The 24,732-nt window shown below is 43.6% G+C and overlaps 1 protein-coding gene across 1 annotated transcript in view; it reads right to left on the bottom strand.

The window, feature by feature from the left end:
- The window catches only part of LOC127596652 (probable phospholipid-transporting ATPase IIA), a 32,850-nt gene extending 8,118 nt beyond the window's left edge, over positions 1-24,732 (bottom strand). Inside the window, exons 1-19 of the mRNA XM_052059409.1 lie at positions 24,550-24,732; positions 21,676-21,820; positions 18,166-18,279; positions 17,933-18,041; positions 14,351-14,409; positions 13,711-13,762; positions 12,827-12,921; positions 11,056-11,136; positions 10,726-10,801; positions 10,496-10,572; positions 9,974-10,134; positions 9,720-9,862; positions 9,427-9,539; positions 8,701-8,910; positions 3,280-3,441; positions 2,827-2,919; positions 2,331-2,414; positions 1,068-1,238; positions 655-753 (exon numbers count right to left, since the gene is read on the bottom strand). Coding sequence (XP_051915369.1) covers positions 655-753; positions 1,068-1,238; positions 2,331-2,414; positions 2,827-2,919; positions 3,280-3,441; positions 8,701-8,910; positions 9,427-9,539; positions 9,720-9,862; positions 9,974-10,134; positions 10,496-10,572; positions 10,726-10,801; positions 11,056-11,136; positions 12,827-12,921; positions 13,711-13,762; positions 14,351-14,409; positions 17,933-18,041; positions 18,166-18,279; positions 21,676-21,820; positions 24,550-24,617 — 2,112 coding nt within the window. The 5' untranslated portion in view covers positions 24,618-24,732. The remainder of the gene's footprint in view (positions 1-654; positions 754-1,067; positions 1,239-2,330; positions 2,415-2,826; positions 2,920-3,279; positions 3,442-8,700; positions 8,911-9,426; positions 9,540-9,719; positions 9,863-9,973; positions 10,135-10,495; positions 10,573-10,725; positions 10,802-11,055; positions 11,137-12,826; positions 12,922-13,710; positions 13,763-14,350; positions 14,410-17,932; positions 18,042-18,165; positions 18,280-21,675; positions 21,821-24,549) is intronic.

Genomic DNA, 24,732 nt, shown 5'->3' with positions numbered 1-24,732 from the left:
TTGAAAATTTACAGCTTCACAACCTCGACGTTGGCCAGTTTGATGGAGGAAACTGTCAGCTTAATTGAGACAGAAAAAGAGCAAAAATTCATCCCTGACAGCGCGTGGAGTTAATCTGTCATGAAGAGTTACGCTCAGGCCAGAACATCCGCCAGCCGCCGTCTCCTCAGACGTCAGCGCGCATCAGGACTTTGGTGGTGACCAGGAAACTAATCCAGATGTGCGTGTCGCAGGCCCAGTCAGCACTCCCCCAGTGTCCACTGGGACTCAGGTTTTCAAGGCATGCCAACCATTGTTATTCTCTTCCAGTAAGCACAGTTGTACGCAAACGGTAACCTTAAGTGGCCGGCTCGCTCTCTGAGGTGGCTCTGTGCCAGGCATAGCGCCATGAGAGGACCATCAAAGCCCAAAAGCTGAAAAACAAATTAGGAAACGAGGCCTCAGTACGTTTCCAGCGGGAGTGCTTTGCTCAAATTCTCCCTCAATTTGCTCTCTCTGACAGTGGCTTGGATGCGTTCACCATCGGGAAGTGATTGATGCTCTGTGGATGCCGGCTGGGCCTGTGCAAGCAGCCGAGCACTCGCTTGCGTGCCAAGAAGGGGACGTTTGATCCAGGATGACCCCCACCACCCATAGCAAAATCTGCACACTTACTGGTCTGAAGATATGGATATCCTGGCTGCGGGTGATCAGGTGGGCATTCTTGGCGGTACATGTGGCCGTCTCCAGCTTGTCCCCTGTCAGCATCCAAACCTTTGCAGGAAGCAAATAACACGTTGCACATATTTGCGTCATGATGTCATTTTTTAAGGTCACAAACCATTAAAGTGAATGACAAGCAACACATTGTCTCAAGGGTCATACAACTTGAACGAAGGTAAGAGTCAAGCCCAAAAAAACCCCCCCAAAAAAGCACTGCTGTAATGCAGTGTGGTGCATTTGGGACCAATGCAAAGATCCACTCCTAAACACCACCACATCATCACTCATTCCAGTACAGTAAATCAAGGTCTCCAACCACTCCTGTGTCATGATATTTGTGTTGTTTATATGGAAAGGTCGGCCACCTTGATGCCCGCATTGCGAAGGATCTCCAAGGTGGGCCTGACGTCGGCCTGCAGCTGGTCCTCTACGCCAGTCAAACACAGGAGCTCCATCTCCATTTCAAGACTTTCAATCACCGTGGCAACCTTAAGGGAGCGATCGTGCACGCTGAGCTTGGCCTGGACGTAGCGTGACTGAAGGGAGTGAAGGAGAAGATAGCTCGAGTTGGATGGAATCTTTTTTTTTTCAGTACAGCTATCGTAGTAGTGAAATATGAAAACGAGATGCATAAAAAAACACATGCAGACAGTAGGCTGAACTGAGAAAGCATCCACAATATTTCAGTTATAACAAAATAAACTACAAGTTTATTCTTTCGAGCAGCCACCAAAGGAAACTCAATGAGTGTGTTGACAGCCCTCATTTCGCCGCTGTGGCTACGGGGTCACTATCCAATGAGATAAAGCAAAAACTATTTGCCAGCGACTCATACAGGAAACACAAAGTGTGTGTGCGTGTGTGTTTGTGACTCACTGCTGCCCACCAGCTCCAATACACAATTATACAGTTCAGTAACTAAAGCATGCGGGGGAGCGACCTTGAACAATGAGTGGGGTGTGGGGTGACAAGGGGGTTCAAAGGTTAATCTAATCACCCAGCAACAATCATATTTATTAGGACTGAACATCCCAGGACAAAAATGTCATGTATTTTGAGATGCAGCTCAGTTGCCATGACAACCATTTAAAAAGACAACCCTTAATCTTTGCTGTGTTGTACACCATGCTCGGATTTTGCAGACATACACTTTTGAAAATCAGGTTCTTGGGGAGGGGATGTAAATTTACACAAGCACATTATGGATGTAACGCCTTAGTTTTGTATGAGAAGAAGGAAAAAAAAAAACATGCTAGTGAGCTTGTGGTAATGACAAACAATAGTACTTGAAAATGTGATGACAAAAAAAGTTATGTGCGGTAGCTTTAACATGAATGTGAAAGTCATCCATTTCACAAACAGCCATTTATAGGTCTCACATGGAAATAACAATGAGGATGTTTTCAAAAATGGATAGCCATTTTAAAACCGTTTCTCTTTTCACACTCCAAAATTCCATTGCAACGTAAATAAATGGTAAAAAATGTGTTTTTGCATGTAAACTGTCAGATTTTTAAAAACTGGGCTTCACGAGAGGAATAATGCAACCTCAAGGGTAGCTTTGGACCCAAAACACAAAAACAAACAGTGAAACACAGGGAGTCCGTGTTTCACACTCAAAAATCTACCTCAAAATCCTGATACTGTTCCTCAGTCAGGGACTTCTTGGAGACAACCAGAACTCGCAGACCCTCTCTCGCCATGTTCCCACACTACAAAAAAATGTACAGGGTTCAGACATGATTTTCCAACGTCAATTCAATGACAGGGAAAAGCGACATACCGGTACATTTATTAAACCACCACCCAAAGTAAGTTTTATCCCAAAGCTTCACTAAATTAACAGTATTGGTAATTAATACTTATCAAAACATGTTCCAATGTTCTGTAATGATTAATAGACCAATATGTAAAAGCTCTAACTCATAATTTAAAACTCAACTCAACTGTACTTATAGAGCACTTTCAAACAGCCATCGCTGCATACTGATGAATAACTTATTTTTGTTCAAATTGAAAATTTTCACCCCCCCCCCCCCCCCCCCAAAAAATAGTAAAGCACGTGTAACCTGGTCAATTTCTTGTATAAAAAATGAATGCCAAAACTAACAAAAAGGTGACTACCTCTTCTTCCAGCCAATCATTATACTGGACGATACCAGCCATCACCACATCAGCACCCTTCATGTAGAACGTGATTTCTCCATTCGATTCATCCTGAAATGGAATTCATGTTGATTTTATCAGTATTGTAACAACTGAAAATATGGTTTCTCGGTCACCAAGAGCTCAAAATCGTTTGAAACTTCAGTAGTATTACAGGGGAGGGGGGCAGATGAACGCGGGTTGTACGTGTGAGTCACTAAAAACAATATTAGTCATCTGACCTATATGCAAATTCCCCCACTGTCCCCAGTCACATGCCCCAACTCTTATTAATCTGTCATGTATTTTCTTCAAAAGGCCAGGCTCAGTGCCTCTCCTAGCAGCAAACACAGCCCAAACTAACCTTCGCCCATTTCTGAACTTGCATTCAGGAAACATTCATGGAACAACAACAAGTATATTGGCACTCACTCGCACGATGATGCCCATCCTCTTGCTCTCATAGGTGAAGGGAAAAATTTGCAGGATGCTGAAGTTCAATATTTGGCCAGTAGGGGTCCTAAGTTGCATGGAGGACTGGTCTCTCCCCACCAGTGTCAAGCCAACGCTCTCTGTCCATTGCACCAGCGACACCTGCAGACGGGGAATTGAAAAGACCCTGAAAGAGGTTGGACTGACAGAAAACTATTGATCTGAATGCTATTGTGTCAAATCAATACTCCATTCCATGAATTATATAAAGGGAAAGAGATGCGCAGCATAAATAGGCTCCTTGAGATTTCAGTCACTTCAGCTTCAATCAATGTCTGGGAGCACTAAACACTATTGACTGACAAATTTCAAGGAAGTCTCTTGAGATTAAAATATTGTTTCAGCAGGGTCACAAGGACAGAAATGGCCAACCACTTCCATTACTGAAGACCATTTTGGGTCAAAAAATAGGGGAGATGAATTTGACAGTAATTTGCCGACCAGAGGTTGCAAAAAAATAAAAAAATAAATAAAGGATCCGTCAGCCAACAATACAGATGGCAATATACAGTATTAAAGCACATAGTCTGTCTGATAGTTATGGGCTATAATAAGGAAAAATCATTCTAGCAATCTGTGTGATTAAATTTATTACGGTTGAGAAACATCTATTGAATGTTCATCCATCCATCATCTACCGCTTATCCGGGGCCGGGTCGTGGGGGCAACAGCTTTAGCAGGGAAGCCGAGGCTTCCCTCTCCCTAGCTACTTCTTCCAGCTCTCCCCGGGGGATCCCGAGACGTTCCCAGGCCAGCTGGGTGACATAGTCTCACCAGCGTGTCCTGGGTCTTCCTCGGGGTCTCCTCCCGGTGGGACATGCCCGGAACACCTCACCAGGGAGGCGCTCAGGAGGCATCCGAATCAGATGCCCAAGCCACCTCATCTGGCTCCTCTCGATGTGGAGGAGAAGCGGCTCGACTCTGAGCCCCTCCCGGATGACGGAGCTTCTCACCTTATCTCTAAGGGAGAGCCCGGACACCCTGCGGAGAAAACTCATTTCGGCCGCTTGTATCCGGGATCTCGTTCTTTCGGTCACGACCCATAGCTCGTGAACATAGATGAGGGTTGGGATGTAGATCAACCGGTAAATTGAGAGCTTCGCCCTTTGGCCCAGCTCCTTCACCACGACAGACCGATACAAGGTCCGCATCACAGCAGACGCTGCACCGATCCGCCTGTCGATCTCCCGCTCCCTCCTGCCCCCGCTCGTGAACAAGACCCCAAGATACTTGAACTCCTCCACTTGGGGCAAGATCTCCTCCCTGACCCGGAGGGGGCACTCCACCCTTTTCCTACTGAGGACCATGGTTTCAGATTTGGAGGTGCTGATTTTCATCCCAACCGCTTCACACTCGGCTGCGAAACGCTCCAGTGAGAGTTGGAGAGCCCCGTTTGAAGGAGCCAACAGCACCACATCATCTGCAAAAAGCAGGGATGCAATACTGCGGCCCCCAAAACGGACCCCCTCAACGCTTCGGCTGCGCCTAGAAATTCTGTCCATAAAGGTTATGAACAGAATCGGCGACAAAGGGCAGCCTTGGCGGAGTCCTACCCCCACTGGAAACGATTCCGACTTACTGCCGGCAATGCGAACCAAACTCTGACATCGGTGGTATAGTGACCGAACAGCCCGTATCAGGGGGTTCGGTACCACATACCCACGAAGCACCCCCCACAGAACTCCCCGAGGGACACTGTCAAACGCCTTCTCCAAGTCCACAAAATACATGTAGACTGGTTGGGCGAATTCCCACATGCCCTCAAGGACCCTGCTAAGGGGGTAGAGCTGGTCCACTGTTCCACGGCCGGGACGAAAACCACACTGCTCCTCCTCAATCTGAGGCTTAACTTCCTGACGGACCCTCCTCTCCAGCACCCCTGAATAGACCTTACCAGGGAGGCTGAGGAGTGTGATCCCTCTGTAGTTGGAACACACCCTCCGGTCCCCCCGGTCTGCCAATCCAGAGGCACTCTCCCTGTTGACCACGCGATGTTGCAGAGGCGTGTCAACCAGGACAGCCCCACAACATCCAGAGCCTTGAGGAACTCCGGGCGGATCTCATCCACCCCTGGGGCCTTGCCACCGAGGAGCTTTTTAACCACATCGGTGACTTCAACCACAGAGATAGGAGAGTCCACCTCAGAGTCCCCAGGCTCTGCTTCCTCCAAGGAAGGCGTGTTGGTGGAGTTGAGGAGGTCTTCGAAGTACTCTGCCCACTGGTTCACAACGTCCCGAGTCGAAGTACACAGTGTTAGTGGTGCACCGCTTCCCCCTCCTGAGACGTCGGATGGTGGACCAGAATTTCCTCGAAGCCGTCCGGCTGCCTCTGGGGTCCCACAGGCCATAAAGGCTTGATAGGACTCCTTCAGGTTGACGGCATCCCTTACTGCTGGTGTCCACCAGCGAGTACGCTGGTGCCTGGCATGTCCACCGCCACAACAGGCACCTTACGGCCACAACTCAGATTGGCCGCCTCAATAGAGGCACGGAACAGGGTCCACTCGGGCTCAATGTCCCCCGCGTCCCCCGGAACATGGGAAAAGCTCTGTCGGAGGTGGGAGTTGAAACTCCTTCTGACAGGGGATTCCGCCAGACGCTCCCAACAAACCCTTACAATACGTTTGGGTCTGCCAGGACGGACTGGCATCTTCCCCCACCATCGGAGCCTACTCACCACCAGGTGGTGATCAATTGACAGCTCCGCCCCTCTCTTCACCCGAGTGTCCAGAACATGCGGCCGCAAATCCGATGATACAACTACAAAGTCGATCATCGAATTGCGGCCTAGGGTGTCCTGGTGCCAAGTGCACATATGGACACCCTTATGTTTGAACAAGGTGTTCGTTATGGACAATCCGTGTCCAATAACAAAACACCACTCGGGTTCTGATCGGAGGGGCCATTCCTCCCAATCACGCCCCTCCAGGTCTCACTGTCATTGTCCACGTGAGCATTGAAGTCCCCCAGCAGAACAATGGAGTCCCCAGCAGGAGTACTCTCCAGCACACCCTCCAAGGACTCCAAAAAGGGTGGGTATGCTGAGCTGCTGTTTGGTGCATATGCACAAACAACAGTCAGGACCCGTCCACCCACCCGAAGGCGGAGGGAGGCAACCCTCTCGTACAGTGTGAACCCCAATGTACAGGTATTGAGCCGGGGGGCAATGAGTATGCCCACACCTGCTCTGCGCCTTTCACCGTGAGTAACTCCAGAGTGGAAGAGAGTCCAACCCCTCTCGAGAGAACAGGTACCAGAACCCAGGCTGTGTGTGGAGGCAAGTCCGACTATATCCAGTCGGAAATTCTCTGCCTCACACACCAGCTCGGGCTCCTTCCCTGCCAGAGAGGTGACATTTCATGTCCCAAGAGCTAGCTTCTGTAGCCGAGGATGGGACCGCCAGGGTCCCCGCCTTTGGCTGCCGCCCAGCTCACATTGCACCCGACCCCTTTGGCCCCTCTCATGGGTGGTGAGCCCATGGGAAGGGGGACCCACGTTGCCTCTTCGGGCTGTGCCCGGCCGGGCCCCATGGGTGTAGGCCCGGCCACCAGGCGCTTGCCAACGAGCCCCACCTCCAGAGGGGGGCCCCGGTGACCCGCGTCCGGGCAAGGGAAACCTAGATCCATTTATTGTAATCTTCATCAGGGGTCTTTGAGCCGTGCTTTGTCTGGCCCCTCACCTAGAACCTGTTTGCCATGGGTGACCCTGCCAGGGGCAAAAGCCCCAGACAACTTAGCTCCTAGGATCATTGGGACACACAAACCCCTCCACCACGGTAAAGTGACGACTCACGGAGGGGCTATTGAATGTTATAACCCACATTTTATTGCATGTATACATGTAGAAAGTTATATGATAAGTTATTGTCAGCTGAAAGAAATCACTACAATCCAGAGTTTTACCGCTACTCGTGGTGAATAGGGACAGAGCCCAGACACAAATAGCCAAAACCTGCAAAGAATTAACGCCCGCAGTAAAAGATTTGTACATTTTTCTATTTTGACAAGGCTAGTATCTCACAAAATGAAGCACCTCCACTCACTTCAAGAACGTGCTTTGGCCCCAAGATGGCGCCAAATCAATATTTAAATATTAGACATGCCTATGGCTTGAGGAGACATTTGAAAAATCCAAGCCACCTTAATGGGACCCAAAAAGTGCTAACCCCCATCAGCACAGGCTTACAATCCATTGTAATTAAAGTTTTTTTTTTTTTAATCCTTCAGTGGGGTTCTTGTTCATTGGACATTATATGACAGATAGGGACACATTTGATTAAGTTAATGTTGTCCTTATCAGAATTAATCCATCCATTATCTGATCCACTGATAATCACGAGGGTCGCGGGCATTCCGAAGACTATCCCAGCTGACTTCAGCCAGAATTATCGTTGTTAGTCTTTTTGTTTTAATTCAAAAAAAAAAAAAAACGTTACTTCTTAGATAGTGAGATGACCTCAATAGTGTAATCACATGGCCAGAACGTGGCGTCATAGACTTCTACACATAGCGGGATCAAACTGCCAGAGTTAAGATGTACATTCAACCGTCAGTGACGTGAATTGGCACTATATTAAGACTTCCTTTTAGCAGGAGGGAAGGCAGAGCCAGTCTAACTCTAGCCTGAGTTCTGGAATGTGCACCGTGCTACAAATTTCTCATTAGCGTCACATACAAAGAGTCAAGAGCAGTCATTTCCTCCTAACAACAAATGTACCGGTAGGTGTTTTTTTTTTCAATGACAAAAGCAGTGACCCGTAAAACATGTGCTCAAAGGAAACCCAAAAGGGGGATAAGTGCAAGAGGCTGGGGAGCACATAAAGGAAATCCGTATTTACGCTGCAGGATGTGGATCACATTGATTTCAGCAGACTTCTTCCTGGTGTTCAAAGAACGTGTACCATCGAGGACATAAATGTGGGATGACATTTGGCTTGTGACACTTCTAAAGGAAGAAAGCAGCCGAGCTGGAAGATCCCAAATGGTAAACACAGAACGGCCCATGTTGGGACTGTCTGATGGTGTTATAAAACAAATGAGGGGGAAACATGTAAGAAAATCACTCATCGTGGATGGATGTGTGAGAACATCAAAATCCAGGAGGGGTGGGTGGAGAAGAATGTTCAACTTGTGTGTTTTTCTTTCCTGGGGTGTAAGCAATGAAATGCAAATAGACACAGTGGAACCTCAAATCTCATAACGCCTTAACAGTCTTAAAATTTTGAGTCAATGACATGACATCCAGACTAAATTTACAAGTCTGTATAGATCAAAGGGTAGACATTTTCACAGGGTGTAAAGGAAATTCAGTAGAACAGATGGGATCGTTACGGTACAAAATGGTGTGCGTCTCGAGTCAGTACCTCATCGGGGCTGGCGGCCTGGTACACCCTGCAGGTGTCTTCGTAGTGCTGCTCCGCTTCGGCCTGATCCGTCACGCCGTTGGACTCGTACGTTGGCGTCACGTTGTGCACTAACGCGATGGCTTTCACCGCCTCGTGGACTCTACTGCTGATGGTCTTACGAACCTTCGTGGCCGCCGGGGTCCTGGAGGCCGGAAGGTCATGAGCCGGCTGAGGAGCACACACAGGCCACAGATGAGGACAGATGAGCTCTGAAGAACATTGTTATCAGTTAACCTCCAGATGAGCAGGATTCCTTGATTTTTGACTGATTGATTTTGAAGAGGCAATTTAGTGGCTCTTAAGTTCAAATTGTAACCATTGGAGTCAGTGTTACACACAAATAACTAGATGCTTCCAACTAAATATGAATTACTTGCTTTTCTATTATTAGCCATCCACACATTGCAGAGGTTAATGGGCAACATCATTAAACATGTTGAGGCAGCGCTTGGCTTTGGGTTAATCCCGTTTCCTGCTTCGCTAACCTCTGGTGTCAGGGGGGGACAAAGTCTATGATCAGAGGTCAGGAAGAATTGAAGGGTAAAAAAAACAATCACAAATTGATATATGTTGTTTTGTTTTTGTTGTACAACATTGAGCCTGCCTTTTCTTCCTAGCTTTGCGGGATTCTCCGTTTATTCCGGAATTCAAGTGATAATGTTCTGTTCCTTCTCCTTTTTGTACCTGTGTGTAGGCACTAAACACGTGGCTCTGTACTTCATCCATTGAGTCCATCCCGTACGCAACAGTCCCAAGGTGGAGGCGCCGGAAAACCATCTCATTTTGGGTCAGAGTTCCTGGCATTCACATAGTCATAGAGCATAATTAAGGTACAATTCTGCTAACCGTGGCACTGAATAAAGCATGAAATGTGCAAAGGCATGATGTACTCAGAAAATCACTCAGGTTTTTGCCTTCGGTACTTTTAGCTGATGCTGCTCTGATTTCAGCGTTTGTTTGATATTCTTCAGTCAGACCTGTTTTGTCCGTCAGCAGGTAGGAGATGCGGCCCAGTTGTTCAGGTATGGTGCTGGCTCGAACCACCGTGCCAGGGATCTTGGAGTCCTTCTTGATCATCCAACTGAAAACCATCTTTCCCATATCCAGATTGACACGCAGGCTACATCAAATGAATGACAAGACAAGAGGACTCAGAGAGAACACACAATTAAATTAACCCATACGAATGACATGACTGCGGCGCCACAATGGGGAGGCATTTACGTCCCACCTGATAGGTACAATGTTGGAGAAGAGCAGTAGGAAGCGCAGGATCTGCAAGTACCAGCGTCCTGCAAAGTGCTGCAGCGCCACCATGACCAGAGACACGACCACCAATGCCCCAAACAGGATCTTTGTCAAGCAGTTCACCTCCAGGTCGAATAAACCCACCTGACATGCCATCAAATAACCAAATTAAGGTTGCTATTCAAACTGCCAATACATGGTTGTACTGTATTTGGCCAAAATGATCCCAGTGGTTATTTTTAAGTTTCCAATGTGCAACAAGGTTTATTTAACCCAGTACTGATACTAAACATACAACAACAACTTTGTCACAACAACAATAATAATAATACATTTCATTTATAAGCACCTTTCAAGACACTCAAGGACACTTCACAACCAAAACAAGGACAATAAAACAACAGATAAAATTATAAATAATAAAAGGAGAGATTAATTTAAATTGTGCTTGTCCGTAAGGTCCTAAAAAACACAGATCCGCAATGCTTGGTTTCAGCCATTGTACCTTGTGCCTTGGGTTGGATGTGTTCATGACGCTGCGCAGCTCCTTGCCAGTATAAATCACCAGTCCCACTACTGTACCTATGACAAGGGAAACACAATTGAACACTAATGGCTCAGCTCACCACATAAAAAAATGCAGGTCAAAAACAAATGTTTAAAGAAAGATAATTTTAAACACCACCATTCAGTAGGTAAACCAGCGTGTGTCATGTTCACATTGTTAGAAACTACCTGAGGCGATCACCGTGCTGGCCCACAGTGTATTCTCAATGCTGAGGCTTTCATTGATGGGAGGGTCTCCATCCTCCTGTGAAAGACAGCATGTTGAGGAGGGTTTCTACATCCCTGAGGTAATGTTGCCAAATTTGGTTTGGAAGGGGGAGAAAAGTGGAACGGAACACAGCGAAAGCTAATGGTTCTGCTCCAACGGCAACAAAATGCAGTAACATATTTATTTATTAGCATTTTCATTTCCATGAAGTAAGAAGTCCTGCATGAAAACAAATCCACAACACAAATGAGACCTGATTGCTGCTTCATACCAAATGGACACACACTCACCCTGGTGAACGTTCCAATAAAGTTATGGATGTCAATGTTTGGCTCTTCTGCATACACGTAAGATCGAATCTGTAGAAGGTCCTAAAAGACATAGACAAGATTACTTAGGAGGTGTTTTTAAATGGACATTCCTGTTAATTGGCACTAGAGTACAAAAGAATTCTTGAATGTTCATCCATTTCCATTCAATCTCATCCAGATGCTTGATGAGCTTATTCTTTTACACCAAACTCATCCAAACATGCCTTTATAGGCCTTGCTTTGCTGACTGGGAACGTGTGCTCTAATCCAGTCTCTGTGTCAGGTTTATAATATGAATTGACAAATATGCACTTCCAAAAAGGAAAAGAGGAGACATCACTTTTGTTGTTTTTGTTTGCAAGGAGAGTAGGATGAAAGTTACGCACATTTCCCTCAGCTGCCCTAAAGCAGCCCCTCCCTAAGCCCTCTCTTTTTATCCACTCTTGAGGTCCCTAGGTTACATGAAGGTGAGGCCACTAAGTGGAAATTTGGGGTATGAGTAAACCGACCACACCCGAGCTTTCACTTCAAAGTACATGATGTTTAATATTTCAGCACATCCACAGCAAATGCATATGCCTGATAAACACTTTTTGCACGTCAATTCAGCATATCTTGAGAAATGCAGAAGGGTCGCCTCGGTTGGTTTCCTCTTATCTGATGGTCAACTGTAAACTGTAGGCTCCTTGGGGCCACGTAGAGTTCAGCACGTTCCGCACAGTAATATAAATGCAGAATTAAACATAATAAATCATGCTGATTTTTTTTCCCCCCAAGATGGCGCCCGAGTAGGCAGCCGTCGGCAAGTGCTCTTCAAGAGCCTTACGTTTTTTTGTTTTGTCAAATGGTGTTATCGTTACGTCATGTGGACCTGATGTTTTCAGCATTTTTGGCCACGACATTCGTCAAAGAAGAAGAATCTGTGCTTGGTGGTTGCGCCTTCTCGGCAGCACGCTTATACCAGCACTGAATTTGATTGGGAGGAATGTCGGCGCCATTTGAGTGTCGTTGCTGGACAGCCCCGGGGAGCTTGTGTCTTGTGCCTGAAATAGGCAGCATTTTTCACAGCCTGGCTTTGTTCAGCGGAAAGGTCGGTGCGGATGGACAGTCTGCGGCTGGATGGAGCCGACGCTAAGAAGAAAGGCGCGTCAGCAAAGAGTGCCGATGCGTCTGTGGAACTGGGAGTCGCGGCTTTGAATTGAAGCGGATTTATATGGGACAGAAGAAGAGAGCCAATCTCTTTTTCGTTAATGGATGCGTGAAAGGTGCTTACAAAGAAAATGTATTATTATTATTATTACAGCTTCTTGTTGCTTTCAAGCTTAGCTTGTAACAGACGTGTGCACATTTCCGCATGACGTCTTTGATCCACTGGTGAAAAGGACACTGATTCGCTCCTCTTTCATCTAGAACTGCTTCAGACAACAAAGTGTCTGCAGGAAAGTGGTTAAGATTGCACACTTGTCTGTGTCTAATGTGTTGTCTTGTATTATTTTGTCATTTTATGTTAACTTTACTTTTGATGGCGGCGCGGGCACCTGCAGCGGCTCCTCTCGTTGTATGTTTTGTTTTGAGAGGGAAAAAATTTCAGCTGTGCTGTATGTACAGCACATTTGACAATCAAGTTGTACTTGATACTTGAAATCAACTGTTTCCAAATTTCTTCCATCACTCTGATTGACCAAAAGATTGAAGATGTGTACCTGTAAGCCTACTGTATAGTCTACCACACCAGCCATCCTGTACTCACCGCAGCAGTCGGCAGCCTCTGTGTGCATGCCACAGGGAGGCGCAGCTTCCAGTCTGTCTCCCCGTCCAGCTGATCAGTGCGAAGGAAACAGGAGCCTGAGAGGGAGAAGGCAAACGCTTATGCCACATATATACACTTTCACCACCAGGGGGTGACACCAGACAAGGCTCTCATGTCAATCAGTGACATCTCTATTCATGATCTGGGAGCCAATTGTGACACTTGTGCACGTGCACAAGGTTTACTCAAGCAGCCATGTGTAACAGAAATTTTTTTGTTTTTTTACATTGGGAGTTTTGGTGCCTGTGTTGGCCACATTTACTAGTGGGACAGAAACCTTACCCCTCCTCCCACCAAATTCTAATTTAGCCTGCATGAGTCATGTGGCCGAGTCATGGCTCAAGCTCTTTATAATTGACCTAATGGCCTCCACATGGAAGGGAGATAACCATACACTATTTCCAGTAAAACAAAGCTGCTGTGTTCCCCCCCCACCCCACCCCCTGGGCATGTAGCCACAACATGCATGCACGAACACAGTTAAAAAACATTTTTTGTTGTACTTCGTATACAATAATAAAGAAATGCAGCTGTTGCATTAGTGAAACTTAATCCACATATGTGTTTCGTGGAACCTCTTAAGTTTATGTAGACAGATAGATAGAACTTATCGTTTTTGACTTCGTATAGATATAACTGGAAGCAGCGAACCCCCGCCTACAACCACAGCAGCTTTGACTGATAGTATAGTACTGGACCCAATTACAATTTAGACATTATAAGACTTCCTGTCCAGGCTCAGGGCTAATCCCTGCACCTCGGCGCTTTTTTTAAACAAGTCATTTCCCCAGCCAGATCTGGATGAATGACCAGCAGATGTTTACCATTTCTCTCTGAGGTCCTTAAAAAGATCATGTCAGCAGGAACACGCTGGTTCTACAAAGAAAGGCAGAAAGAAAAACATCACTTCAGCATCACTTCCTGCTCCTACACCCCACCCTCCTCCTGCTCTTAAAATGTTTGACTTATCACGTTGCATGTGGCATATTAGTAACACTCATTAAAAAAAAAAAAAGTAGGACCTCCTATCGATCTCAGTGTGACCCCATTTGACTCTGCACAGCCCCCAAATACCAACACGGTTCTTCTGGATCAAAGAATCAAACTCTTGGCAAGCTAATATTTCCAGATAGCTAACAATCAGTCAGACAAGTTGACAAAGTTTGGCATCCGACATGTGTGACCTTTATTATGGCCACACCAGTGGTTAGGGTTAGGGTTAGGGTTAGGGTTGATTCAGAAAGACGCCTTCCATTGAAAATTGAAGACGGGAGTATGAGTGTGCTTCTCAAGTTTCATGTGCAAAGATCTAAATTGAGCTGCACTGGCACATCGAATCCTACCGAAAAACTAATAGAACTGAGATCTTGTAGGCCAACCAAAAAATGAAGTCAAAAGATACATTTAGATGCTGAATATTTGATTATAAACATTATGTGCCACATTGAAGCATTTTTAACAAACCTTTTCCACTATGATAAGATCTCCCACTTGAATGTTGCTGCTTTTGATCTTTGTTGTGCCTGACGGGAAAGAGGAACAATACAGAACACATTAAAGGTAAAACACATAAAAAGGTTGTATAATTAAAAATGGTTACGAGTAAACATTTGAACCACGAAGACGATATCTCGAAAATCAAATAGTAGTAGTGCCAGCTGCTTTCCCGCATGCTTCAGCGGTCACCCCACTGAAGTTTGGGGGAAGTAATTTTCCATGCAGATCTGAAGGAATGCTGGGGGAGTTGAGCCTTTCTCTCTCATTCCATTTGGAATTAACAGGCAAATTTGTTTGGAGAAGATCACTGACCCTTGACCTCTGGCATGACCTCTGGCCAATGCATATGCAAGACATTAAGGCACATATAATATCACTATGTGTCGGGGTTCATGGGAATTCACATTTCTTCTTTGTCCCTTTGTGGAAACGGAGTGTATGCTCAGACATGCCAACAATTGAGAAGTGTGAGAGAAATTAAAATCATTTAGAATGATGATTAGTATAAAGAAGATTTTGATGGCAGTGTTCTGCACATTTTGGAGACTGGAGCAAATCAAGTGTGAAGAGGGGCTGCTATCATGGAAGCGGGTGATCATTGTATTTATGGCTAAAACAAGCTGCCACATGAAAGTGGCCGAGTGATGGAAATCTTTTTTTTTTTTTTAATTGTTGCTCACACTTAATACCGTGGCCTCGTATGCTCACTTTTATGTGTCCGCTTGGAATTCCACACCATTTCCCTGACCCCCAATAAGCTTTTACAGGGCCACTCCAATACAATTAAGAGAGGCTGAAAAGTAAGAAAGGTGATACACATTGCAATAATATTGTCCGTTATCTGTTATAAGGGCGTTTTCCTGTGCAACCATCTTCTAGACCTGCACTTTTTTTAAGAGCAGACCTAAAAGTCTCCATTTTGACAAAGCGCCCATGGCCAGACCTAAGAGGTTGCGTTGTTTAATTGGCAATGCAAACATCTGAAAAGCCTCATTTTCACAATATGTTTCAGTCCGGATTTCATTGTGTTTATTGTGTTATAGGTTCTCAAATATATGACCCAAACTGTCCAAATCTTAGGTGCAATTTAGGGTGCTCGTCTCCGCGGTCTGCTCTGTATTAGTAAGATTGCAGGAGGTGGAGCTTGACATGCTGCTCTCCTATGATAGGTGAACAGAGAATAGTCCACTTCCTAATTTGTTACAGGGATTGGATGTCAAGAAAACACCTAAGTGGAGTGGTTTAAAATAAATAAATAAATGAAAATTCTACTTGCGTGTCAAAAAAGTGCTGTTAGTGTTGCTAGATAATTCTAGGTTTTTGCTTAGCCTTCTCCAGCAAACATCACCATGTTGCTACTCCGACCAGCAGATGCTTTATGCTTTTATTTGCAGTAAGAACCAGAGACCTCGGAAGACAACCTGTTCGCATTTGTGTGACAAACAACTGGTGTGGCACGTATATTTTCGCGATTGCGTCTAGTTTTGACGGTCAATGTGAAATAACAGAAAAACTAACCCAAATGGTCTTCTTTTCACTTGTCATGTACCCTTGTTAGGCCTGACTCAGGCTTGTTGTGGACGACCCCTTTGTTAAAGTGTCTCTCTAATGGGCCGAGCTGTCACTGGCAGCTTTTTGTAGTTCTGAACTAATAATTATGGCTGCAGGGGAAAAAAAAAATCAGAGTACGTAGTAATTTGATGATTGTTTTCTGATGATGTATAAAAGATTTTGTGAACATTCACTGAACATTCGGCAAGCCTCCTCGCTGCCCATCTTTAAAGCCCTCCTCAAAACTCACTTGTATTCTTTGGCGTTCGAGTCAGCATGACTTAGATTTGTTCTTGATTTTACTGCTTGGTGCTTTCTACCGCCTTTATTATCGATTTGTCTTACTGTTTATTGTGCATGTTAAATTGCTCCATGTACAGCACTTTGTATGCAGCGATGGCTGTTTGAAAGTTCTCTATAAATACTGTTGACTTGACTTGACGTCAAATTGGTGTTGCAGGCGGCGGACTGCATGGCCCATTTGACCCATAGTCATAAGTATACCGAGAGTCGCTTTCTCTGTTATTCTGAAGCAATATTGACCCATTTGAAGTGGTGAAAATAGCTTCAGAACAAATATACTAAAGGCTCTTGAACGCTCCAAATCTCTGAGAAGTGAGAAACCATTTCTTATTTCCTCATTCTGTGAAAGAAAGCCATGCCATTTTCACCAATATTTGAAACATCTAGATGTATTTTTTTATTTTTCGACAATAAAAAAATAAACATATTGAGGATGGACACATTTGAGCAAGCTTGGTTTTGTTGAAAACAATCAAAGCAGCAATTTAAAAGGAAAAAGAATTAAGTCTGTGAGGACCGAACCACAGTGCCGATCATATGCGCTCAGAGCGCGCCTTGACCAGCAACAAACGCGCGGTGGTCATTGTGCGTCTTTGCAGCGAAACGGGAACGAATAGGAAATACCCAGGTTGTGAGGATAGAGCCACGGCGCTGATCGTATCCACTCATAACATGCATTCGGCAGTTAAAAGCGTGGTTAATATGGTTATTTCTGCAAATTCACTTCAAACTACAGCAAAAAGAATCAGTACCGCTCATGGCTTTAAGAGTTTGGGAAGAGTATGTAACTGAGAGGTTTGCTTTTTTGAAGGTGATATGCTGTTTGTACGGTGGTGTCTTATCCTCCTGACTACCAGGGGAAAAAAAATGTTGTCCAATCACATTCATTTTAAAATTCCCCAATCTATGTGAAGTAATTGGGCTACTCCAAAAGAAATTTTTGAAATTCCACTGCAGAGGCCATTTTTTTAAACACATGAATACTAGGCTCAAATCCACTGAAAACAACTCAAACAACACTTTAACGTGTTCGTAAGAGTCTTAAAACATACATTAAATGCCAACAGCATTTCAAGACAACGTTTCATAAAAAGTACTACTTTTCCTCTTCCCATTAAAAGTGCTTGTACTGAGGGAGGCCATTCTATTCTGTTGAGAAGTCAAACTAACAAAGCCCCACCCCCTACAAATTTATCATTTATCAAATTTGTCATTGGAAAGCACTGAATGTCCTCTTTAGAGCACAAAAGTTAATGAGATTGGATGCACTGGGTGGGAGATATTTAGGTTTAGAAATGTCCTCTACAGAGGACACATTTGAACTACTGGTAGTCAGGAGGATATAACCGCAGCTGCCTGACAATGGACTGTCTTGCAACATGTTACATAATAAAGTTCATGTTGTCTGTTTTTGGTGGGAATTAGACTAGTCGATTTTTTGAAAAATGGTCCCTGAATGGGAAACATCGATAAATATAGCGACCAAGCTCCTAAGATGGCAACAGTGACTGCTTTTATGAAATTAGCTCCTTGCTCTTAGCAGCCATGTTGTTAGTGGAAGCAGCGCACATCAGCAGAGACATGCTTTGAACTATGCCACTTTAAAAGAAATAATTTAAAACAAACAACAACAACAAATTTCTCAACCCAAGTACTATAAAATTTGAGTTGAATTTAACGGAATCCCATGCCTACCTCTTGTTGACAGCTTGCTGTAGATCTGAGAGTTAACTTCTTTGTCTCGAATGTAGCATCTTATTTCATCAACGGCCTCTCTAATGATGGTGATGGTCAAGACCAGACCCTGAATTGAAAATCACTCTTCAAAACATGGCGTATGGAAGTCAACCGTTGTTAAACGAAACAGAAGAATCACATCGTCGGAAAAGTGACTTATTGACCAACAGAGGTTGTGAAAGGCTGCATACCAAAGGGACCCAGTAGGTGTAGAGGTCACCCAAGCGTAGCTCCTCCACAAACTGAGAGCAGGCCAGCAGCAAGAAGTACAAGTTGAAGAAGTACTTGAACTGATTGAAGAGCACCTGTTGGGAAGAAGAAACGCGCATGTCATCTTTTCAAAATCTGACATAATCAGGCAACGAAGTGCAATATTTAACCCTCGTAGTCCACCGCTTGCGATAAATGTAAAATTATGTCTTTGAATCAAAGGCAAAGGCATTCGGAAAAACACGAGAGAGCTGAAACGTATGGGGGCGGGGGGGGGGTCTAAAATGGCCTAAATTTCATGACGTCACCGGCTGATAATTCGCAGGCATTGCAGCAATAATAAAAAAGGTTTTGATTCCGTAATCTTGACAATTTACATATTTTGCACCACAGAGACCCATTATAATTCATATTTTTGAATGCATCGTAAACCTAATGTGTAAACATGCATTTCACGCGATTTTTACGTCAATCGCTTTGTTTTCGCTTGGACAGACGTATGCATGCCACATTGTTGGGTTGAGGTCATTCCAATTGTGCAACTTTTAGGTGGCGCCAGAGGATCGCAAATGAGTTTGCCTTTTTGCAAGAGGCTTCAAACCAATGCATTTTACATGAACACGTCCGGTCGGGATTGTTAGTAGGGCTTGGTTGAGACACAATTTTTTTTTTCCTGTTGCAAAAAATAAAGAATAAAAAATCCCAAAGAACTAATAAAAATGATTTATGTATGGATAGCACAGATGCCTCTGAACATTTTGAGTGTTTGAAAAAAAAAAAGAATGTTTGTATAACACAAAATACATTATTACAAAAATTGTAAAATGCGTAACTTAGGGTTTTTTTCATTTGAAGGACCCAAGGGTTAAGGTGGATTTCCCTTTACTATCCAGACTGAAGATCCTCATCGGAATACTGACCTAGTATTTCCATCAGCATGGTTACGTTGTCTTCTTTGCTGGTTTTCACAGATACTTATACATATAAAGTGCTTTGCCCAACCCTGCTCTCCGTTTTCCATACAGTAGGAAAATTAGAGCAAATTCTTGAGGACCTCTATTTTTGACTAGCTCCCAGTTTAAGACATACTTTTGAAAGAAAACATTTGCTCGAATTACATTGAATAATATTAGGATTATTAATTAATTATTCGGCCTGGTGAACCAGTGGTTAGCACGTCGACCTCACAGTGCGGAGGTCGAGGGTTCGATCCCAGCTCCGGCCTTGCTGTGTGGAGTTTGTACATTCTCCCCATGCTGGCTTGGGTTTTCTCCGGGTACTCCGGTTTCCTCCCACATTCCAAAAACATGCATGGTTAATGGAGCACTCTAAATTGACCCTAGGTGCGAGTGTGAGCGCGGGTTGTTATTTGTCTCTGTGTGTCCTGCGATTGGCCGCCAACTGGTTCAGGATGTCACTGGCCTACAGCCCGAAGGCGGCTGGGATAGGCTCAAGCCGCCCCCGCGACCCTTGTAAGAATGAAGCGGATTGGAAAATGGCTGGATGGATGGATAATTAATAAATTTATGTTATAACAGTGATTATGTTAACTTTTCTAACAATAATAAGGAAACAGATCAAATGAATACATTTTAAATTGGCTAACTGAACATTTGCATTCTTTTATGATCATTAAGAATATCAAAACGTGACCTTAAAATTGCCCGGGGCATCTATCCGGCCATTATAAGACGGCGACAATTTGACATTGAAACAGATAGCTTCAGCTAAGATGCCTGAAAAGAAGTGCGTTCAGGGGTTCAACTGTATGCAAGTCGCAGAAATGACCAGAGCAGACGACTAAAATAATGTGTATGTCACTTCCTGTATGGAACTAGAGCAATAGCTTGCACCAGTATGATATTTGCACTTAACACTCAAGTTACAACCTCACTCAGTTCCATTGCCACTGGTGTGAGAGATTACTCACATGACCAAGTCAGTATGTTCAATAGAGCTGAGTATAGGCAAAGAGACCAAATGCTAAAAGACAGACAAAGAAAAAAGAAAAATATGCTATTTTGCATGGTAAAAAAACATTTGCTCTTGTCTTTTGTTTGGCAAACGAACTATAGCGACTTTCACCAACTGACTGAAGATCCTAAGATAACTGAATATATCTAGAAAGCAAATGTCGATGCAAAACACACCAGAGAATCCGAAGGGGAAAAAAAACAGCATAGCACCCACATCCTTAGTTTCACGTGCAACAAACATGCAAAAAAAAGGACGTAACATTTGCAAAGACGTAATGATTAGCACCTCAGAACACCCTGACTAAAATGAAAACAATTACAGTTTATATTTATAGCTTGTCAGAGTAAACACTTTTTTTTGGTTATTTATTAATCCGGTGATTCGCTGTTTTGGAGCCATTCTCACAGGCAGTGATCCCCAATGTTTTGTTTTTTTACACCATGGGCCGTTTTCACGTAAAGATGTCGTTGTAGCCCCTCCACGCTCATGAGCCACCAAGATCAGTTCATAAGTGATACCATTCACTACGTTCACTCAAAAAGTTCGTTTAAATGAGTAGGTGAGTCTCGTCTACACTCTGCTCCAAAAAATTAAAACTAAGAAATATCCAAATGCTTGATATACAAATGCATCAAGAAAGGTTAGGAGCTGCATAGGAGAGTCAACTTTCTGCCCCCCCTCCCTCCCGTGTCATATGCTCCCAAATGGAGGTGCTGATTGACCGAAGAGGACCTCTGTGTCTCTATGATTGATTGCTCTTCCTCAGGTACCTCCATGCCAGAAACTGAATTTGTTTTGAAGAAGTGAATTTGTATTTAGAAAATTAAATGTGAAAATGTACGTCATTGAATTTTCAATGAGAATCAAATACAGTTTTAGAGAACCGGAAATACATTTCATAATTTTAAAATCTGTTTCAAGTTAATGGGATTTCAGTTCTAAAATAATTCATTCAAATTAGACAATTCAGATTCCACTTTTCAATGTGATGAATGCAATTGAACCATGCATATTCAATTTATGAAATTCAGTTTTCCAATGCAAGATTCAAATTCATTTCCTGGTGGCACCAATTTCAGCCCATACACATTTCCGTCCCAACTATTTTACATGCATTATACGTCACCTTAATCCAAAAAAAAAAAAACAGCCAGCATTATTCACATTTACAACATTGTCCCACTTGACCGGAGCACAGGTTGGTTGTAGCTAGGAGCACCATTATTCACATATTCACTACATTTCTAAGTCTTATTTGATCATTTCTCACATGTGACTTGAGTTTCAACTCTGCACCTGTTTTGTAAGATGAATCAAATGCCTCTACTTTCACTCTCTTTCCTCTCCGTTATCGGTATTTGATACTGACTCATGATAGAGGACACAAGGTGCCCTGGTGAGCTGATTTGTTGTTGTCCAATATAAATATCTGTCTGATTAGTGAATCAGATGGAAGGAAATATGGGTGTTTGTTGAGAAGTGAAACAGAGTAGTGACCTTTGAGTGAAACTCACCCCAGGCAGGAAGGTGAAGAAGTTGTACTTCTGGTTGTTAATGACATTCCGGGGGTACCTCTGCTCCCGCTTTTCTGGATGGCCGAGCCATACCGTGCGGGGACGGAAGTCGCACATGCCACAACATTTGGACCACGGGCAGCACCTGAGACCAAGGGGCATGATAATTTTTTGTTGGGTTTAACTAGTTGTGTTAACTATTCAACCGACAAGATAAACAGCTAAATAAAATGGACAATAATAAATTCAAGTCAAGTACAACTTTACTGTCAAATGCGCTGTATGTGTAACATACAGCACAGATGAAATGTCCTCCCTCTTAAAACACCCAAAAATGTATTTAAAAGACACTGGAAAGACCTGAATTGGTATTTTTACAGCTAACAGCTAACACACAAAACACTCGTCCCTGCCCTTAATAGAGACTTACCCTGTGCATGCGCATCTTTTTCTTTTGTCTGATGATAATCTTATTATTATATTCCCACTCTGCAATCTCATAAAAGACTAAATGAAGTACTGTGTAGATACATTTGTGCCAGGTCCTCTGTAGAAAAGCATATCACGATCCCTGTGGGCTTTTCTTCACCCATATTTTGCACCATCATAAGACTTCTTCCTCTAAAGTATACAGCAGGAGTGTCCAACCAGTCAATCGCAGTTGATGAGTAGTTCGCGGACTGGTCCCAAGTTATTTTCAAAAGAGAATCGTTCGGGCCCAGAATTGAATCGAACACCCGGAATCAGAACCAGAATTTTCCAAATTCAAACGATTCACAACCCTAATTGGGAGTGTCAATAAACATCTTAAAACCTATTCTTTGAGGAATTGGTCACAATCTGCCAAATTTGCTGCTTGTAGTCAAGTGAGTTGAGTCACTACCATTGCATGGTTCCCATTTGTTTGCTTGCAAGTTAAAGTGAAAAATAAATCAAAATCAGCCAAACAAAAGTTTGCATCTCCAAAAACTTGCAAGTCTGGTCACTGTACAAACACCGATGGAATGCACACACAAACATTAAATAGAGTAGTCCTGCTAACTCAAATGTAAAATGATATTAACTGTCTGAAATACTATTACGGATTACGAGTGAACCGTTTTATTTCAAAAGATATTTTAAAATATTTTAGGAAAAAAATGTACTCGTGTGGGTGTGCATGGATTTCAGCTTAAGACTTTCACCTAATGAATGCACTATCACATCCTGAGTTAATGTGTCGCGACAAACAAACCACACTGATGGTTCAAGTGCATGTCCATAAAGAGGAAAAAACTGATTTCATCCGGAAATGGGCGACTACTCTTAAAGTTCAAGCCAGGCCAAGATTCCACACAAATGAACTCAGTGGCCTCATGATTAATTAATAACTAAGTACACTGTGACTTATAAACCCGGGTCAAAGAAAATACAGTGAAACCTAATTTGGAGTTTGAACACAATCGCTACCAAATATATGCTTTTTTTAAAAAAAATGTTTTTTTGTGTGTTTTGGGTCCATTTTGTTTCATTTTAATAGAAAAACATGACCTTTTATTTGTGGTGGGCAATATGGAAAATATACAGTATATTGCCATGTTATATCACGGTAACAATATACCACAATATATTTTCAGTTATCCAATTAAAAAATACACTGGTGTCGGGAACATTTGTTTCAAATTATGCGCAAAAAAACAATTGGAAGTGAGTTGCAGTGTGAGCGTAGTCAAGACAATGTGATTCTGCCAAAAATTGTAAAGTCTCTAGTTACGTGACTTCTTCATGTCTAGTATACGGTTAGCAATATTCCTGTCTTCTCATTACATTTTTAGATAGTGTGAATCATAAATATTTCGGATTCAACTTCAATTACTAGGGTACAAGTACAGTAGTTCACATTTCTTAATTATTAAGAGATAATCCGGATGCTTTCGAAAAGCCCGAGATCGCAGATCTATCTTTTAGAAATATAGAGGTGTCATCTGCAAATTGAATTATTTTAAATTCTTTGTCAAAATTTGTAAACCCTTGATCATCCTCTGAATTATTAATAAGGAATGTTAATAATTGTGTTGCCAGTATAAAAAGGTTGGGAGAAATTGAGCATCCATCGCGAATACCACGTGACACTGTAACTCTCGGCGTCGCTCCAGGGATCAGAGAAACAGAGCTGTTGCTGTCAGAGTCAAATATTTTCAAAATACTGTATGACAGAAACCCAACAAGTGAAGCGCCTCCAACAGGAGCAAAGAACTGTGATTTAATTGTTGACTGCCCCTCGTATTTTAGTCATAGATGTGAGTCATTACTGTTTTAAAAGTAGATGTATTTAAAAAAACGAAAACATGCAACATGCTAAGCAAATCTATTATATCCATTTTTTATTGGGTGTCATCACATCGTTCAACGTCATAATCTGTCGGTTGTGTTCAATGTACTGGTACGTTAGATACCATCACTTATTTTAAGCCACTCCATTAATCTGCACGAGGCCTGTGCCTTTTTGAAACATAGTTAGCATAAAAATCAGATTCACGGGCGGAATATTTTATTATGAGAGAACAATTACTCCGGTCCTGAGGGTACGTGTGTACTAACAGGCAAATGTTGACGTTTCATGCACTTGCTGCGCGCACTCCCCGGAACAAGGATGTAAGCTAAAGCTAAAGCTAGCTGCTAAAGAACCATATTAGAATACAATACTCCCTTCCTTATAAAAAAACACAAATAGAGTATCTATGACCAATGGTTTAGCCATTCAGAGTTTGGACATTCTCCCTCCCCACTGACGTTTCAACACAAAGCAGCCGTTTGTGTCTCACAATGATGGCTGGAAGATCGAAAACGACAGGGCTGCTAAAAAAATGAGTGTGTTATTTCAACGAGCCTTACCCATGTCTGTGTTTGCTGTTGATTCTCTTTGGCCGCCGGACGGGCTGCAGGGGAATGTTGTCGGTCATTCCAGGGGGGGAAAACCGCCGCCGCGGGCACGCAGCTTGGCTGGAGCGGTTAGAGGTCCTGGGCGGAGGCTGTCACTTCGCACCGTGTCGCTGACAGAGAGCCGGGTGGGACACA

Source organism: Hippocampus zosterae, chromosome 2, assembly GCF_025434085.1.
Source record: "Hippocampus zosterae strain Florida chromosome 2, ASM2543408v3, whole genome shotgun sequence".
Lineage (NCBI taxonomy): Eukaryota > Metazoa > Chordata > Actinopteri > Syngnathiformes > Syngnathidae > Hippocampus > Hippocampus zosterae.
Note: the sequence above shows the minus strand (reverse complement) of the source record. Positions and strands in the feature narration are given on the sequence as shown.